This window comes from Platichthys flesus, chromosome 13 (genome assembly GCF_949316205.1).
Source record: "Platichthys flesus chromosome 13, fPlaFle2.1, whole genome shotgun sequence".
Classification (NCBI taxonomy): Eukaryota; Metazoa; Chordata; class Actinopteri; order Pleuronectiformes; family Pleuronectidae; genus Platichthys; species Platichthys flesus.
In genome coordinates, this window is record NC_084957.1 from 15,550,243 (window position 1) to 15,570,836 (window position 20,594).

Consider the following 20,594-nt stretch of genomic DNA (forward strand, 5'->3'; position numbering starts at 1 on the left):
AGGACATTGTAACTTTGTCTTGAAAGGTGCATATAAATAAAAACAGATTTTTTTTCCATTGTTCCAAATTGTTCCATGAGAAATTCATCTCAGATCATCTTTGCTATCTGTTTTATCCTTTATCTCTCTGTCAAGCATTGTTTTCCAAATATATAGACAATATCTAAGTTATTTGAGTACATGCATGCCTATTCTGATCATGAAATCATATTTGGATATCACATTAAGAAAGACATTTCCAACAATTATTTTGGCTCAAACATGTTCAACCCGGTTAACCACACAGATGAATGAAATACACAGATTACCGCTGGTATGTATCTGTTCTATAAAAGGCCGTGGTGTAAACATTGTCTAAAGTCTGTTTTAGAACCAGTGGCAGACTGCAGCTTGTAATGTGCAGTTTATGACTGAACATGGATACAGGGGGTAACATCGTACCAAGAGCTCGTAAGCCTGGCTGCTCACTGAGCTTTAGATGGGACGATTCACCGCCACAGACACACACACATGGATGCCACCAAACAACTGGTTGTCCTGTGTGAAATGAGAAAATGAGTTGAACTGACAGATGGGAGCAGCAACACTGAGTCACTCTCATCTAAATGGCAACAATAATAATCAGTCAAGGTATTAGGGGATTTTCAGGGCATCAGAATCCTAAGACCAGGGGCCCATTCATATTCATCCTTATTCCATTCATCAATCATTCTTGATGAATGTCATTTTGGACTGACTGTATGAAAAAGAATACCAAAACCCTTTTTCAACCTTTATTCGTCAGTTTTATTGTAAATACCCAGCCGGTGATAATGATTAACCAGAGCTGATTAAGTGTAGAGTCTGAAAATATGACTTTTTAAAGTACCCAGTAATGCTGTTGGATACCTGATGTCTCCCCAGTAATTAATTGGAAATGCAAATTCCACCATGATCTTTTAAATCCGGAAAAAGCCACTCTTCCCAGTATAGGAACAATGGTGAGTCTGCAGGGCTCACAGTGTATTTTTTCAGAAACGAATCCAACTGTTTAATTTGAATCTTCTTTTTCTAATGAATGGCGTTGTTTGTGCTGGCGATGCATGGGTGTAAATAAGTAATGAAAAATGAATAAGGAAAATCAGAGGGATGAAGAGCTGTCCGTCATCACCTCAGAGTTGGTAATCCTCACCTCCATGTCCAAAGGTCAGGGAAAGCTTGCGCTGGCCAGTGGAAAGTGAGTCACACAGCAGCAACAGCATGAAGCCCCGGCAGGCTTTACAGTAGGTGCATGTGTGGCCTGACTGTGTGAATATATCAGCTACTGGGTGCTAAGCTGCTATAATTCATAAGGGTGTGTTAGGATTTGTATTCAATGAGTTTAGGTGGCATGTTAGGTAGAAAACACACAGCACATATCCAGACCTGTAGTTTTTGCTTTTGCCACCATGGCAGTTTTTTTGGTATCAGGAAAGAGCGACTGCTTCCTGATGCTGTGAAACAACTGGACCCTGAGACGAGAGCCGAGGGAAGTGAGGATGAGGTTTTTGTGTCACCATAGATACGTCTGTATCACTGCTTCCTGATAAACACTCCTCGTCACATTTATATCAACAGGGCCCCACGCTGAGAATTTACACTCATCACAAATACATGTGTGTTATTTTGTGAGTATTAAAGAAATTGTTATGTTCTAGTATTTGTACCTGATTCATTAACAATATACAGTTGATGTGCTATTTTGAGACCCATTCAAGTTGTATTGAAGTGTGTTTAAATACACAAAATCGGTTTCACACATATTCAATCATCATGCCATGAATGTATGTCTTGAATACTATTAAAATGTTTTATTCAGAGTCATTCAAAGACTATTCTATGCATCTTACATATTTACCATTATCTCCAATGTCTTTACACAAACATACACACAATACTATATTAAAATACAAACTTTACTTGGTAATAAGGACAAATAAGAAGTGAAATAAATCAAATTCAGATTTCAGCTGGGGCCACCCCTGGATCAGCCCCCTTGTTATGGTCTGGTCACAAAGGTAATTTTGGTCCTTGCAGCTTTTACACTGTATAACATTGACAGAAAAATAAGTCATATGTATTATTATTATTTGTATTATTGTTATATTAGCTGGTATCTGCTGAAAAGCTGCTTAACAAATGTGAATACATATAATACATATACTTATTCAAACTGAACATCTGCATAGAAATATAGTATTTCCACTGTCTTATTGGGCTCCCCCGTCAGCCCATCAGCGAAGGTCCACTGGGATCCGTCCATCAGATAAAGCCAATGCTCTGACAGATAACAGGAGATAAGTGAGGTGTAATCAGACTTTTACTTCATCCATCCTCCAGATAGAACTCACACAATGTGTGATCTGCAGTGAAGAGTAAATTATAATGTCATATCCTCAGCATCACATAGCCGACAGGGAATTGTGCCTGTCCAGAATAACTGCAGGAAACAGTGAAAAGAGGCAGATTATCAACAACAGAGCCGTAGAGAAGTCTAATTATTTAGAATTATACTTTGAGATAGTGGTGGTGAACGTGTGAAGGCCTCAGCATCTGCAGCTCTCTCACACTGTCTGAGGAACTGGAAGTACTTTCCCCCAAGTACCACAACAGAACAGCGCAGCCCTGTGGTCAAAACGGGCCACACGGCACATGAAAGGATTGATGAAGTCTGTTAACTCAAATATACTTATGAACACTGAGATCTTTTTTGCTCTTCTTAATTAACTTTTGCTCTCTTTTGCTCAAACATTTTCTATTAATGTCTGTGAAGCATTTTGAAAACCTGTATTTCTCTTACATATTTCTCCATACAGGGGGTGAAGAGTCAAACTCCTCGCTCCATGCAAACATGTTTCTGTGAAGTGAACCCATGAGTCAGAAGTGACTTCCTTATATTTTGGGATCACTCTGGTTTCCACTGTTAGATTCTGTTTTGTGTTTTTCTTTGTGTCGTCCTGTTTTTCCTACCACCACACTTTCAGTGTTTGGATCTGCTTCATTTGATGTTCTATAATCCCTGCCCATTATCTTAATAGGACATTGTTTTATCTATATAGATTGCTGTCATCAGAATGTGGCCATAACATGTCCTTTAAAAATCCAATAAAACATTCAAATAAAATAAAGCTTTCTCTTTCTATCTTCTTAAAGTTAACAAGTGGCTATTAAGAGTTGAACAAATCAAGCAGGTATTTTCCAATGTTACAAAACCTTTAGCTACAAATTCCCACCTTTTGTTTTCTGTGTCTCCACCGCTGCTCTGCCACAGAACACGGTCATAGATGGTTATTATTAAAGATGCACACCCCTCTGATCTCTTTTTTTTTTACATTCAATCTAAAAATCGTTAAAGTTGGTCATTTATTTCATTAGAGGAGTTCTCGAGTCTTGTGTCATGTAGGGCTGGCTTCTCCTGCAGTGATTGTAATTGTTAGTTGGGTTAAGCTTAACCATAGTATTTTATAGTATTTATTGAACCTTCAGGTTTGATTTGTGACCTTTTACTTTGTATTGCTGTAAGTATATATGCATATTTATTTTATTCTTATTTATTTATTTTTCAATGTTTTACTCTTTATTGTACCCTCGGCACCATTGTAAATGAGGGTCTTATTCCTCAATTTGTTTTTCCGAGGCTTAAATAAATAATCAATCAACCAAAATCATGAATCAACAATGAACCTGTTAAATATTAAGAATTCAGCCTTTGCTGTTATCCACATAAACACACATGTCCGCTCCGTCACATCTGTACAAGGTATTCGTTTTTATTGATTGCGCCAAGGAGGTTCTATTTTCATCAGTATTTTTATGTATTTTGTATAAGTATTTCATACACTAAAGTATTTTTCAAATATACATTTGAGCATATAATTTTTGTAAGGAGTTTTTTTGCTGATCACATTGTCTCTTGAGCACCTCCATCAACAACAGGCCAGTCTTGCACCGCTGCCTCCTCAGAGAGAATCACCTCACTGACAAGCTCCATCTGCTGTGAGAGAATCCATCTTCATTCTCGCCTCCTCATTTGAGAATTAGTTCCCTAAAGATGAAATCTACTCTCACATAAAGTCCTATGCCTGCCCCTCGTCCACGATCGCATCTGGGACGGCCTCTTGACTTTGAAACGGTTCATTCCTCATCTCAGGCTCCAGCTCCATGACTGGTTCCTCATCCCTCGTCACAAGCCCCTCCTTTTCTGACAGAGGTTCAACGACGGCCTCTTGATAATCAAAAGGTTCATTCCTCATCTCAGGCTCCAGCTCCATGTTTAGTTCTTCATGCTTCTTCATGAGCAGCTCCTCTTCTGATAGAGGTTCAACTGCGGAATTTTGGCTCTGAAAAGCTGACCTCATAGACTTCTCCATCTCGTTCAGCTCTGCGTCGCTCAATTCCTCTCTGAACATGCTCACGTCTTCCTTAGGCTCAGACTCCATGACTGGCTCATATATGATTTCATAATTTCTCTCCATGTCCATGTGCCTCTCTTCAACCTCCTGACCCGGTTCAGCCTCCACCTCCAGGTTCATCTGCATGTGAAACTCCTCATCAAACATCGGGTTCTCTCTGAGTTCTGGCTCTAGTTGAACATCTGGTTCGACCTTAAAGTCGGAGTCAGCTCGCATCGGCTCTTGATCTACCTTAACTTGTGGCTCTGGCTCATCCTCTGGCTCTGCTTTAACCTCCTGCTCCGCTTTCATATCTTGCTGCTCTTTAACTTCTTGCTCCACCTTAACATGCTTCTTCACGAGCAGCTCCTCTTCTGATAGAGGTTCAACTGCAGAATATTGGCTCTGAAAAGCTGCCCTCATAGACTTCTCCATCTCGTTCAGCTCTGTGTCGCTCAATTCCTCTCTGAACATGCTCACGTCGTCCCGTGGCTCAGACTCCATGACTGGCTCATCTATGATTTCATAATTTCTCTCCATCTCCATATGCCTCTCTTCAACCTCCTGACCCGGTTCAGCCTCCGCCTCCAGGTTCATCTGCACGTGAAACTCCTCATCAAACATCGGGTTTTCTCTGAGTTCTGGCTCTAGTTGAACATCTGGTTCAACCTTAAAGTCGGAGTCAGCTCGCATCGGCTCTTGATCTACCTTAACTTGTGGCTCTGGGTCATCCTCTGGCTCTGCTTTAACCTCCTGCTCCGCTTTCATAGCTTGCTGCTCTTTAACTTCTTGCTCCACCTTAACATGCTTCTTCACGAGCAGCTCCTCTTCTGATAGAGGTTCAACTGCGGAATATTGGCTCTGAAAAGCTGCCCTCATAGACTTCTCCATCTCGTTCAGCTCTGTGTCGCTCAATTCCTCTCTGAACATGCTCACGTCGTCCCGTGGCTCAGACTCCATGACTGGCTCATCTATGATTTCATAATTTCTCTCCATGTCCATGTGCCTCTCTTCAACCTCCTGACCCGGTTCAGCCTCCGCCTCCAGGTTCATCTGCACGTGAAACTCCTCATCAAACATCGGGTTCTCTCTGAGTTCTGGCTCTGGTTGAAAATCTGGTTCTACCTTAACCTCTGACTCCTCCTTAAAGTCGGAGTCAGCTCGCATCGGCTCTTGATCTATCTTAACTTGTGGCTCTGGCTCACCATCTGGCTCTGCTTTAACCTCCTGCTCCACCTTCACATCTTGTTCCTCTTTAACTTCTTGCTCCACCTTAACGTTTTGTTCCTCTTTAACTTCTGGCACTGCCTTAACCTCTTGTTCTTCAACTTCTGGCTTCACCTTAACCTTTTGTTCCTCTTTAACTTCTGGCTCCACCTTTACCTCTTGTTCTTCAACTTCTGGCTTCACCTTAACCTTTTGTTCTTCTTTAACTTCTGGCTCTGCTACAAACATTTGATCCACTTTAACCTCCGGCCTTACTTTAGCCTCTACACTTTCTTGCTCCACCTTATCGTGTGGCTCCACTTGAACCTCTACTTCCTCTAGATTCTCTTTCTGGATCTGCTCCATGTCCTCCTGAGCTGCAGATGATTTTGGGGAGCCCAGTCTGGCCAGTGGTTCGGGAACCTCCACATGACCCTGCACAGGCTCCCAGTCTGCCACCAGGGGGGGCTGCTCTTCTGTAGATAAATCAGGGTCTTGTGCCACACCAGGAGCAAGCAGAGGCATCGCCAGAGTTACTGTAAAGAGTAAATATTTAAAGTTAAATTTGATGAGATCCGCTATTTTAAATGACTCCAATAATGACATAAACAACTTCAAACCAGATGTTTGTGTTTTCCATCTTTTCTTTTACCGTGTGTATCTTTGTGGTTCTTCTGTCTTTTTGTGGTAATTTTACGTCTCTGTTTTTGTGTTCTCTTTGTGTGCCTCTTTTAATTATTTTGCATCTCTTTGTGTCCCTATTTTTTCTTTTTTGTGGTCTTTTTGTGGTCATTTGTTCTCTTGTAGTAATCAATCATCTTTTATTGCACCTTTTACAGTGGTTGAGGAACTCAAACACTTTACTTAAGTCAAAGTACAAATTAATAGATTAAACCAAGTAAGGGTCAAAGTACCAGATGTTTTTTTATGAGTAAAAGTGACACTTTTAAAATGCTATAAATCTAGTGTACAACCAAGTACAAGGGCACATCAAGCAGCTAAAGTCTCTCTGGTAGAGAAGAAACAGACTGCTGTGATGCTCAAAAACTTGTCTGGTAAAGAATTCAAAGATACATCACATACTCCAGCAATAGCCCCAGCTTGCATTAATCAGAGAAAATATCTGAAACACAATGAAAAGTAATAAAGAGAAATTAGTAGAATGAAAATCTGAAAACATCTCTTACCTGCCACACTCAGTAAGAACAAAAGCAATGTCTTCATCTTGATGTGTTGGATTAAATCTGAATATTTATTATCAACTATAGACGGTGATCTACTGTAAAATCTTCCTCACAGAGTTATATCCAGCTGTTCATGTGCCTTTATGTGTCTCCGCTCAAAGTAAAACGGTATTTATCAGGTTTCCTTATAGTTCTCCTTATCTTTATGAATACCACTGGTCCTGCCCCTTTTCGTTTCTTCAGCCATTCAGTAAGTTATCAGCACGTATCCTTCCCATCACCGTATCTCGCCAGTAGTCCTCATTTTATCCTCTTTTATTTCCTTGTGGCATGAAGTGGGTCATAATGAAGCTAGGAGAGACTTCTCACAAGTGGTATGAAGGGCAGGAAACATGAGCTAATGCTTCTTCCTTCACCCTCTCCCTTACCTTTTGCCTTCATTTATTTTTCCTGAAATGATCGCTTTGCTGACCAATGTAAACTTCAACTAACTGAGAAAATTGGTTCAGCTTTCGTTGCTGGAGACAATGTGAAGCAGAACTTTGCGTGTTGATCAGAATCGAAAATATTTGATTGTTCCCCGGATGGAGAACTGGGTTTCTTTGGAGTTGCTCCTGCAAAGATTAGAAATACATACAGACCGAGACAATAACAATGAATAGAAATACAAAATGTAGATAAGTATACAGAATAATAAAGATAATATGTCCATTATAATATAATATACAGGAAGAAGCCAAGATTGACATAGATTAAAAAGTTGTATTACTGCAACACTGCAACACTGCACCTCACCTAATAATTTCATGTGGACTCTGACCTGCTGAATTCCAATGAATCATTATTTACAGTTCTGCTTCTTGCTGTGGTTAAAAGAAGGGGAAGTACACAGACTGTGATGAAGAGGAAACAGATTTGCTTCACTGTGATACATTAACCGATATTAACTCATCTTTAATGTGGGAAAATTGTTCCTCGTGTACAAAAAGAAAAGATCCAATAGTGAATATATTGAGCTCAGTTAACCAGTGTTCTAACAAATCAAATTGTGATTCAGATTTTGTTTCTCAAACTAACTTATGTTATTAGTTTGTCTGTCCATCTGTCCTATTCTCGTGAACATGATAACTCAAGAACATCTTGAGGGATTTTCTCTCACATTCACTTGGACTCAAGGATGAACTGATTACATTTGGGGTCAGAGGTTAACTGTAAAGGTCATGTGACCTAACAGAGCCCATTTTGCCTTGTTAGACTTGTTATGTTCAGAAAGCTATTGTTTAAAAGATAATTATTTTAAAACTGGCACAAATGTTCACTTAGACAAATGGATGAACTGATTAGATGTGAGTGGTTAAAGGTCAAAGGTGACTTAGCAAACTCTAATTTTGTGTTGTAAAACCTTATCTGACAAATGCCTAAAGAAAATCGTTTCCAACTTGGCTCAAACTTTCACTTAGACTCAAAAATAAAAATAATTTGGTAGTCAAAGGTTAAGGTCTCTGTGGCCTCATAAGACACTTTAGGTTTTTCGCCTCTTGAACATGATATTTTAAGTCTGCCTTTAGGAACTTTCTTCAAATATTAACCTATCGACCCTTGGACTCCAAGATGAACTTAATCAATTTTATTTCTCAAAGACCAAAGGTCACAGTTATATAACAGAGGCAAACAACCGCAGCACGGTAATTCTAGTTTTGACCCTTGATTTGCCCACATCTGTGGTCTCGTTTATCAAAATCAGATTTATGAAAAAAAATATTGAACATGTAAAGTGACGTTTACAAATAAATCCAAACTTTACCACATGTCAACCAAAGGTAGTTTGTAAGATTATTTTCATCTCATTAAATAAGTCTTTATTAAACACCCAGATTTATTTTATTAAACACTACTTCAATTCTCCACTGTGCAAATCTCATCACTTTTTGAAACAATATGTAAAACTGGTCAATTCAAGTATTTTAAAGAGGATGTCCACTGTTCTTACTCACACTCTGACGGTCAGTTGTAAGATCAGATAATGTTTATCTTGAGGCTAATGTAAACGTGTCCATGTGACAGAACAAATTGGGTCGGGGCTGATACAAACCAGCCACAGTATTGTGTTGAATTTTGTGCAATAAAAAGTTGTCAAACATCACAATACATTTAAAGTTAACCATCCCTGAATCTATAATCTAAAAGGTGTCATAGTTTGTTTGGCTGGATGTTTGCGGTCGCTGAGCGGCCGTGTGTCGTGGTGGACGCCTGTGTGTGTGTGTCTCACTTTGTGTTACATGACATCAGTGTGCCCCGGCCACAGCGCAGCAGCTGGGACTGTTTATCATGAACAGGTGCTGCAGCTGAGTCTTTGTGAGTCCGTATATCACTCTCGGTCTCCGCTTGTGTTGGTGCACACGTGCCCGCATGTATGGCCCCTGTGTGGGTCTTTGTGTGTGCATATGGTCACAAATGCAAGCATGTGTGCACATTAAGCAGACTGAGCTACAATGGGCCGTTGTGTGGCTGCCACTGCTGCTGAGAAACTTAATAGCCAAGGACACAGTAGCTCAACCAGCAGCTGTTTCATCTCTGCACCTCCGATTACACTCATCACTGAGGACGTGTGGAAAACACTCAGCCTCCAGAACAGAGTTTCATCTGGTCACACTTTGAATAAGAATCATTTCAGAAATACAGAAATAACACATGGAAGGCAGATTAAAGTGTATATTCTACTGCTGGAGATTTAATGCAGCATGGTACAGGAAAAGTTGTTCAGGTTCATATCGCCACCTTGATAATTTAACTAGCTTTTCTATTTGCTGTAGATGTGTTGTCAACCTGATGAAGATCTTTTCTCAGTTTTCACGTGTTCTTTATTCACATACATTTGAATATATTGTAGTGCACTGAAGTGCAAATCACAACAACAGTGGGAAAACACAACATCAATTCACAAAACACGACTTGACTTGCAAATAAAACGAGATGTACCTGCTGTCCACAAGGATCATCAGTGATTGGACAAATGCTCTATCCATCTTGTTAACAGGAAGGAAATAATCTATCTGGAAAAAGAAAACTAGAGACAGGACCAGGAGATCGAACACAGACAACAGATAGCGCCCTTTTTTGTTATTGTGTTGTCATTAGTTGTTGCGTTTTTGTTTGATTGTTGTGGTCTGCCGACTGTTGATTGTTGTGTTGGGTGATTTGCGATTCCGTTTTTTGTTGTGTTTTTTGTTTTTAATTTTTGAATTTGCAGCTGTTTTCCCATTCTCCATTTGGATTTGCACTGTGGGGCCACCATATCTGGGCTACCATAAAAGGTACCTCAAAATGGTTATTGTTAGAAATAATGTTAAAATGATAAATATCATAGGGCTTATCAGAGATTTGTTTTATTTGTCTTAATGATACCCATGAAATACTAACAACACACTACAACTGCACGGTCATTAAACGCGTCTGAGCTCACGTGACACTCAGCTTCAGGACAACAGCAGCTCCGCCGCCTGTGCGCGCTCCACGGCAGTTGTCGTGGACGCGCCTGTGCGTGCAGCAGATGAGGGTAAAGAAGCTGCTGCAGAAAGTTTGGAGTAAAGCCGAATCTGACGCTGCAGGAACAGGACGGATCATAACTTCTGTAACTGAGCATGAACACCATGGAGATGTGGCTGCTGCAGCTTCTCTTCACTTTACTTTGCAGTAAGTTTGTTTTCAGAATCTTTATTAATAAGAAGAAAATAAGCTGTGATGGAGTTTATTACCTCAAAGGCAAACTGGTGGAACTGATATATGATGTGAACAGGCAGATGTTTTTACATTTCACTCTTTATGAACACATTTCTACAGGCTGCTCTTTGCATTTTGTTTTTTATTCATATGCAACTTTGAAGATTTTGGTCCAGTCATCTGCTAAAAATTATTTTAGGAAGATCATACAGTTTCTGAAAGTGTGCAAAAGAAATAGAAAACTCATATATGCATTTAACCAAGACTACAGTTAGGGACTGTACACAAATTGATGGTGGGGGAAGCGTGGGGGTCCAAACATTGGTTTTTAAAAAGCAAAACATCCAATGCATTATTCGTATTTTACACTCCTCTCAACTTTCAGCAATACTGCCACAACTTACTATTCACAATTTAAAGAGATAACATACATTGAAATAAATTTAACTTTTAGATGAAATGTGTTCTAATGTGTCCTTTTTCCATTTATTTTTTTGCATATATAATTCTGAATTGAGAAAAAAAAATCCCTCCAAAAAGGTTCTAAAATTTTCCACACATGGTGATAAAATTAAGGGAACGTTGTTTCCTGCAGTAACTTCTTGTGTTCTCAGTATGAAGCAAACTGAAAGGTGTGTTGTACTAATAGTTAGCTTGTGTGTAACCGGTGGAGTTTAGCGATGCCTCCGTTGTGATTTATTTGATGGAAGGGGCCAGACCAAGAATGTCTCTGGAAGGGGATCTCGGCTTGTTCTGACAAAACAAGCCAAGCAACACAATCCTCTGTTCAGCTACGTACATATCCCATCAATAGAAAGGGGGGAGGTGGGACACCCTTATAAGGAGGGGTCCCCCAAAAGTGGACATAGGGGTAGAGAAACGTTCCTTATACTGGCAATGGAGGCTGATATGTCAGGTTATAACTAAACAGATTGTGTTATTATAAAAATAAATATCACAAAGGCACATTGGACTGCTGTATAACTACATGTGCAAAACCAACACAAACAGGGGAGGAGGTGTCATATGCACCGGGGGATGAGATTGTCCAGGGAGTGGTTGTGCTCTGGGCTCCGTGTTTACACTGAGCCTGTTCTGATGCCGTTTGAACCCGAGATTCACAGACTGATGAGACGCATCACATGGCCCAGCGGAGGTCCCGGCGTTACAGCGTGGTGATAGCCCCTGAGTGACCCTACTGTTAATTGGACTGAGAGGATAACGGCCACTCACTATCTGGAAAGAAATTGCATTTGAAGTTGCTTTGGGGATTTTTAAAGGGAAGAGGCAAGTTTCCAGATGAGATGCTTCATATCAGTACTCACAGCTTTGATATAGAGTGTATATTTGTGTGTGTGTGTGTGTGTGTGTGTGTGTGTGTGCGCGCTTGTGTGTGTGTTTTGATCTTTCTTGAATTTACCCATGAGGCCCACTCAGAGATGAAAAGATTGTAACCCTTCATCTTCTGTTTGGACAGAGCTTGCAAAAAAGTTTAGAACATTTTGGGCAAACTACATTTTTCATTAGTTTCCTTTCTGTTGGATGTTGTCACTTACATCATCAAACAGCACGTCTGTAAAATGAAGCCTAAACAGCTGACAACCTGAAACACGTTCATTTAAATACGCTCAGTAATAAACAAAAACACGTCAAACGTTGACTATGGACAATATAATTCTGTATATCCATGAACATTTGATGTTGCTGTGTATTTTACCTTGTTTTACAATTTACATGAGTTAAGATCAAGTTATTGATTTGATGTTGAGTCAGAGTAATCTTTAAAATGTTTAGGTTTGGACAAAGTAAATAATACAGTGGAGAGGTTTCAGAGTTCAATCAGTGTAGAGTCTTAGAAGTGTGCAATTCTGTGTGTGTGTGTGTGTGTGTGCGTGTGTGTGTGTGTGTGTGTGTGGTTGCGTGTGCGTGAGTGACGTGTTTGTGTGTGTGTTGTGCCAGCTGAGAAGGGTAAGGTTACACACACACTTACATAGATACTGTCTACATTTCCCCTCCCTCTCTATACTACCAAAGGAGTTAAATGTGTGTGTCTGTGTGTGTGTGTGTGTGTGTGTGTGTGTGTGTGTGTGTGTGTGAAGGGACAGATCACTGAGAGAGGTTATCAGGTTGGGATAAAGCTGCTTGTCAGAGCGTCATCCATCACTTGCATTCCTACACACCACCGCTCCTGGTACCACAAGGATGTAGCTTCACACTCCGTATCTTTGTGCGAGTGTGTGTATGGGACCTTTTGCCATCTTTGAGAGGACCATTTTCAGTTTTAAAGGATATCTTGACTGGTCCTCACTACTACTGAGGACAGTTTGAATGTTAAGATGTTAGTTAAACATTCAGCTTGAATTAGGGCTAGGGTCTTGGAAATGCTTTACATCAACACAAGTAAAGCATTCAGTCTTCACAAGTACCAAAAGACAGATTTCCACCAAAAAAGTTTGTGTACCTTTTTTTATATAGGGTCATCAATTGATATATTTGACGATCAACTTGAAAAAGTAGCTTCTAATGTGAATTAGTCAAATGTTGCACTTAAAGCTTCAAACACATAAATACAACACTTGTTTTTCCACATTCCGACTTCCGAGCATATGAACACACCGAAGTCGAAACATTGAGTCCAATTAGACGCGGCAGTGATAACAGTTGATATATTTCACTATGTTTAGTGTTGTGATTCTCTTCAAGAATATAACAAAAATGGATCCCTCCTGTCCCTACAGGTCCCGGCTGTCTGTCAGTGACAGTGAGCAGCAGTAAAACCAATGTAGAGGTCCACGAGCACACAGGTGAGACTGTTTTCAACATTTCCCCTCCCTGACTTCAACATGTCACTTTCAAGACTGAAAACGGATAAAGTCATTGAACACTTGTTTTATTTTGATGAGTCCTTGAATTTCTTAATATTTTCTTGGACATTTGACATTGATGAAGCGTAAACAGCAGATGTCTTATTTCATGATAAAAAGGGAGGTATATTGACACAGGTAACGAGCCGAACAACAGCAGTGACTGTAAAAAATACCTTATTGTACCTTAGACAGAATTATACTCAGTGCTGATTAGGTTTCAAATTAAATAGAAACTTGTATAAAGTTGTGTGTTTCCCGTCCTGTCAGATGCTCTGCTGTCCTGTGAGTTCAAGACAGAGACAGAACAAAACCCTCGGATTGAGTGGAAGAAGAGAGGAAAGAGCGTGTCATACGTCTACTTTGATAAAAGATTTATTGGTGAGTAACTCAAAATCACTATCCATTAATCCCTATATCACGTATCATTTTTTTATTATTTCATTTTTGATACCACTTAGTTAAACTCTGTCCACCCTCTGCCCATCTTTACCTCAGGGCCTTACACAGGACGGGCCACCATAGATGGAGCTACCCTGATGTTGCACTCGGTCACTCAGAAAGATTCGGGCGAGTATCGCTGTGAGGTGACCGCCCTCAACGATCACGTCAAACTGGGAGAGACAACTGTAACTCTCAATGTGCTGGGTATGTATCTATAAATCAATCAATCATCAATCAATCACTCTATCTATCTATCTATCTATCTATCTATCTATCTATCTATCTATCTATCTATCTATCTATCTATCTATCTATCTATCTATAAAATCAGATGAATTAAATGTAATGCATTTATTGGTTTGATACATAAAGGATCACACTGCAGCCACCGAACAACAAATATGAATATTTCTGTGTTTTAAGGTGGATTTTATAAAAATTACGAATGCAGTGTTTCTCCCCTCAGTGCCTCCTCATGTGCCGTCCTGTGCGGTGCCGAGCTCCATGTTCGTGGGCTCAGACCTGGAGCTGCTCTGTAAGGACAAACTGAGCGTTCCTCCTGCCACCTACCGCTGGTACAAAGACAACAAGGCCCTGACAGCCACAGCCGACACGCCGTACGGAATCGACACCCACACGGGCACACTGGTGAGTATGGCAGAAAATATCTGAACACACACGCAACATGTCCTGGTTGTTGTTGATCTCATTTCCCTTCTTTTTGTGTGTTTGGAGCAGAAGTTTAAGAGTGTGTCCAAAACAGACACAGGGATGTACCGCTGTGAGTCCTCCAACAATGCGGGAGCGCCCAAGAGTTGTGTAGCCCAACAACTCAATGTTAAGGACTGTAAGTGATTTTGACACACGTTGGCCTTCACATGTCATAATCATGGATTGTCTTTAAAGATGGCCGACATGGCAGCATCCCAGAAGTGAAGTTAAAGCATCTTTACTGCCACCTGGTGGTTGGCTGCAGAATCTGTCATAACCCCACCTACCCTATTGTAGCAGTTGGGACATGGACCAGAGTAAAAAGTCAAAGTAATGATACAATTTTTTTCTTTGCCCTCTTTCTAGATCCCTTGAATATGACAGTTTTGATAGCAGGTGCTGCAGCTTTTCTGATGCTTGTGGTCTTTTGCTGCATCTGTGTGTGTGTGTGTCGACGCCGAGGCTGCTGCAGGAGTGAGTAGTGTACTCTTATTCAGCGTGTGTGTGTGTATGTCGTCGCTGCTCTCAATATTCAATATATTGACACTATTAGACACATTGGAATTGAAGTCAGAGCAATGAATAATTTCACATTAACACAATATATAGATGTAAAATATATTTTTGTATGAGATATGGTGGATTAGTATAAAATTAAGATAGTAATAATAATAATAACTTTATTTAAAGAACACTTGTAACAAGAAGACTAATGTTTCAAATCCTGAAGGAGCAACATAAATAATAATGTAATAACGATAGTAGAGATAAACCCCACGAGGAGTTTGACCTCCAAAGAAAGTGTTTCAGCCTTGAAAATAGTTATATATGGAAGTACCTTTTACTCTGTAGATTAGTTAGATATATTATTTACATGTAACTGCATGTAAAGAGTCAGTTGTCCATCATCTAGTATGATTTTGATAATTGAAGATATTAACTTTTCACTGTCCTCTGCTCTTTGTCGTGTCTTTGAACAGAAGAAAAAAGGCTAAAAAGGTGAGCGCCTCACTTTTCCGCTTCTCGACTTTGTTCGGCCTGCAGCTGTGATGTGTTTATGACCAGTAATGAGCTCAGACTGAATCACCACCCTTTGTCTTTCAGCAACATGTCCTACAACCCGGCGCCCCCTCCTCCTCCTAGCCGCAACGTGAGTGATCAAAGCGTCTATTATCACGACAGGGCTTGTTTTGCTGGCTGCTGTGAATTTGGGTCACCATTAAACACTGTTGACAAGTCCCTGATAATGCAAATGAAAGGAAATGTTTCATTGAATGTCTCTCTCTCTCTCTCTCTCTCTCTCTCTCTCTCTCTCTCTCTCTCTCTCTCTCTCTACAGCTCAAGCATTACAAACAAACTCAGTCCTTCATGATCTGAGGTTGAAACACTGAGTCGGACTTCAGATCATCCAGAGTCAGGAGGGTTTCCTTAATGTCCGGCACAACTTTCTTTTGGACGTCTGCTCTCTGCTGCCTTGAACTCATACACAGTAATATCGTCCAATATAAGCAAAATAAGGATTTCTGCATAAACCTTGCTGCCTCATTTAAATGGCCTTTTATGTGTTGCCAGTTTGAGAGAGGGATCTTGTATCCAAATCTACTGTAAATTCAAATTTAGCTCAACTTTTTTAAAATTGATGTGATATATATTTCATAACCTTCTTTTTTAGTGTGCTTTTGAAAATCTTGTTAAATCTGACTTTTTTTCATGTTGTTGACTTGTTGTGTTTTGTTTTCAGTTATTTTGCTCTCAAACGCCACCTATAGGCTGTTAACTGTAACTATCCACAACAATTAGAGTAAAGACTGTATATTTCTCGTCACAAATGATTGTAGACTTCACAATGCATTCACTTATCTACGTACAGAGATATCACTTGTTATTTTTATATATTTTTATAAACCTGTTTGTATGTTTATCTCATGTTGAAATTGTCCTTTGTTATTCTTGGGTTGTATAGATTTTCATGATGTGAATTGAGTGAAAATTGGGCAGGTGTCTGCATACACTGAACGGTGCGTTGAAGGCTTTCAAAATGTTTTGACACTCAAATATTTGATGAGTCCTGATCAATAAAGGAATGTTAATAAAAATCAGCACATCAGGGCTGCACATTGTTTTGTGTGTTATTGTAACAAAGCACAGAGAATAGGACGTCTGATGGGTATAAAATACAAAAAACATCCCCTAACGAATATTTGCAGCTATAATGAAGTTTCAAGAAAAGATAAATATCACAATTTTAAAAGCTTTACAAACATTCAAAATGTTATATAAAGATAAGATAGTGCACTAGGTAAATGCATAAAGTATTCATTGTGCAGAAACAACACTCCTTTCAGTTTGTTATATTAATATTAGTGCATGGTATCATCACACTTTATTACTTTATATTGGTATTTGGATACTTAAACAGTAAAATAAAAGTAGTATATAGTCAAGTATAATATGGGATATAATGAAAATATTTAATCCCAATTGATGAGCTACACTCTCAGTTATGATATGAGAGAAAATAAGATAAAATAAGATTTATATTAATCCTGAAAGATATAAACTAGAAGGTTTTCAGAATTATATTAAATTAGATGTGTCCCACACTGTGATTCTTGTACTGCGGTCAAGCCAGCCGACACTCGCATCTCTGTGGTCAAATCAGCCGACACAGAAATTCTAATGCACTCATATAACCACTTTTATGGTAAACGCATCCAAACCGCCAAGACAGGGGACAGCAACGGAGAACTCGAAGTTAGAGGAAGAACACACGTGGGCCTACGTCCGGTTTTCAAAATAAACTGTTGACATGGAGCCTATACAAAATGCACAACTGAAAAATAATTTCTTGGATTTAATTCACAAGAAGTATATATTGTCTTACCTACGTCATTAAAATGAATAGCATTTTGACGATATCAATTATAGAATTTACAAAATAAAAATCACACATTTTTAGCTTCAAGTAGATAATTTCTGGATACTTCAAAGTTCTATAAAAACACTTTGCTCAATAACTTCAGAGAGAGACTGGCTTGCCTGTGTTCAGGACCTCTCTGACTACCTACATGCTCAATATCAAACATATTGACTGTACAGATTAAGAGATTTTTCAAAGTAAAGTCTAACATTTTCACTGTGGAATAAATCATTTCAAGATATTTCAAAGGCCTCAATATCTTTTAGTAAAATTGTATTTTCCAAATGCTCTGCCCTTTTTCCCCTGCATGTTAGAAAAGGACAAACATTTGCCCTGTGCCAAACAAAGGGGTTTAATTTAAATGTACTGTACAAACAAGGTAATGATTTTTGGGCTTATTACTTCCTGACACAGTGGAATACTAATATCTATTGTGTGATGATAATAACAAAAGTATTTGTTTAGCAACTGAAGTAACTGAAAGTATATTAAGATTGAAGTTAAACGAAAGACACACTAAAGATGAAACCGAACATCATGATACATTTTTGTATAGATCAGTCTTTCGGATGTGCTCACAGTCAGATTCCCTCGAACAGACCACTAGATGGCGTCACACTCCTGACTGAATAATGTTTTCATATCACAGACTATAGGCTTTCATCTAAGAGATGCCCTCCTTTGTCCATTATCTGCGTAAGAACAGTGGCACTATTGTTCTCCTCCCTTCTTCCTGTACTCGTCTTCCTGCTTATTGTGATGCCCATAAATTACATGTCTTGAAGAAGCAGTGATTGCTGACGGCTTCACTTCCACATGTTTGATGCATTATCGGTGTCTGCACTGCAGATTTAAAGGTTTGACTTGTGATACTAGCAACACATTCTGGATATGTTGACATCTGGCTTGTGGATAAGCTACAGTGTCCCAGTAACAGATTTACTCTTGCCCGTGGTCTTAACCTTCTCTGACCATCACTTTAAGTGCACACTATTGATGTGCTAATATGGCTCGCTTACTGCCTCCGACCTTGTGATCACTTATTGCAGCGCGAAGGAAAGAGTGAGCTGTAAACATGCACATTTTGCAACGAATACAGGAAAAGGATAATGCATGATGAGTTTGTAGAATTTACAAATCATTGAAAACTGCACTCACCATGTACAGACCACTGTGTAGGCAAAATCAAAACTATATCTATCAGATAAAATAATACTAACACTTTTCGGCTTTCATCTTATATTTCATGCCTTGTGTATAAGGCCAATTCAGGATGAAAGTGCAGTTATTGATCCTTATTTATACACATACACGTCATCATACACATCCCCTTATTACAGGTTACTTTTTATTCTCACTATACATATTGATAGAAAATACGGATGTGAACCACTTCAGGCAATGATGCAGCACAAAATGTACGTGAGCCTAAAGTGGCCCACCAAATATCCCAAAACTAATCTGAGCCTTTGTTGGCAAACATGCGGTGCTCAATGCAAAGTGTAATCTGGACGTGAACCTAAAATGGCCCATGTGGTAAATGGTGAAAAAGGGCCAAATAGCACAGAACTTATTTGGTAGACATGATGTATTTCTATAGCAACATTTGGCCCTGACAGGCAAACATGAGCGGAACGCCCAAATACCATCATCTCAGGCGTTATGTGGGCCGGATGACAGGGTGGCAGTGTGGGCCAAATCTGGGCCCAAACAATTTCGCTATGTGGGAATGGCCACACACCACTGTCACCACCGGTTTTCATAGATTGTAACATATGTATTTATTATAGATTATGAGCCTGAATAACACATTTTCATTACATTTTTTTTAGGGATTTTTAGATAGATAGATAGATGGATGGATACTTTATAAATCCCGAGGGAAATTCAGAGTAAATTTCTTTGTATTCTTATTCAGCTGCTATACCTGAAGTTAGTATTTGTTTTGATAGTTTAGTGTTGTTGTGTGTTAGCTGGAGTCCAGTTTGCTCTTGTTTTTTGTGTCAGTGCTTCTCACTAAATGCTGCTTCTCTCAACTGAAAATACTGTGGATATTACTTGTCTTGTAACCAGTGAGAAAAGAAATATTGCGAATTTTTAGTACGAAGTAAAAATACTCCCTGCTTGTGAATGAAAGTGCTATGTTCCCAAATCAATAAAACTACTAATCATGTTCGACCTAAAGCAGCGTTTTAATGTAGCTTGTTGAGGTGGAGATCATTCAAACTGTTTTATACTTAATTATGCTAGGTATAGTTCAAGGAGCCGGCTCTGATGGTCCGCCCACATGAATAATACTTTTCTTTCTTACATCTTCTCTCGGGACTGTGTGGGTGTGTACTGACTGGGCTTGACGTCTCCCTCACTTCTCCTGTCCATCTGTTTTCCTGGACAAGTTACAATTTTATTATCCGTTAAACAACATGTGGTTTGAGTTTCCAGCAGAGCTTTGCACAACTAACACCTGAGCAAGTTATAGCTTGCATAAATAATGTTGTAAATAGTTTTTATTTCTCAGCTTTTTTTCAACATTTGCACACTTCTTTGCTCATGTAGCTTCTCTGAGAACTGGCCCCAGTTCTTCTGTGGATCGGCCTCGTCGTCCTCTGCCTCTTCATGTGACTCCAGTCTGTCTCCATGATGTGAAGATCAGCTCCAGCACTCTCCTCACGTCGCTGGATGTTTATTTATGATAGTGACTCAGTTGTGGTCACCATCATGCTGCAGAAGGAATTGATTAACCATGTGGAAACGTCTGCTTTATAAGTGAATCGATATATTTACACGCAGAATCAGATTATCAATTCCAATTTAATGATGGACCTGTGGAATATAAAGTGGAATATTTTCCTCTGATATGTGGTGGAGAGGAAATAAAGAAATAAGGCAGCAAAATGAAAGAAGCATGAATTGAAAATATTCAATTAAAATACCTTTAAACTTTACTACTTTTCCCAGCTTACTAACTCTGCCAATCAGGGTCATGTCATCGTCACTTCATCTTCATCATCATCTTAACCCATACAACTTTGGAGTGGATCCAGGAATTTGTATTCACTTTCAATGACATTGAGAGATAGGGCTTTTTTATTGACACTTTCACCACTTTCCCAGAGAATAATTCATGGATCAATAT

At 39.3% G+C, this 20,594-nt stretch overlaps 2 protein-coding genes across 2 annotated transcripts; one reads left to right on the top strand and one right to left on the bottom strand.

Annotated features, from left to right (window-relative positions):
* Positions 1 to 3,767: 3,767 nt before the first annotated feature.
* Positions 3,768 to 6,962, bottom strand: LOC133967652 (probable inactive protein kinase DDB_G0270444). The gene is made up of 2 exons (XM_062403228.1): positions 6,803 to 6,962; positions 3,768 to 6,151 (listed from the first exon to the last, which is right to left on the bottom strand). The coding sequence occupies exons 1-2, from the start codon at positions 6,837 to 6,839 to the stop codon at positions 4,095 to 4,097; spliced, it is 2,094 nt and encodes a 697-aa protein (XP_062259212.1). The 5' UTR covers positions 6,840 to 6,962; the 3' UTR covers positions 3,768 to 4,094.
* Positions 6,963 to 10,360: 3,398 nt separating this feature from the next.
* jam2b (junctional adhesion molecule 2b) lies at positions 10,361 to 16,648 on the top strand. The gene is made up of 10 exons (XM_062403229.1): positions 10,361 to 10,492; positions 13,258 to 13,323; positions 13,654 to 13,764; positions 13,882 to 14,031; positions 14,294 to 14,475; positions 14,566 to 14,674; positions 14,905 to 15,012; positions 15,519 to 15,537; positions 15,643 to 15,688; positions 15,877 to 16,648. Exons 1-10 carry the CDS (start codon positions 10,441 to 10,443, stop codon positions 15,913 to 15,915), a joined length of 882 nt encoding a protein of 293 aa, XP_062259213.1. The 5' UTR covers positions 10,361 to 10,440; the 3' UTR covers positions 15,916 to 16,648.
* The last annotated feature ends 3,946 nt before the right edge of the window (positions 16,649 to 20,594 follow it).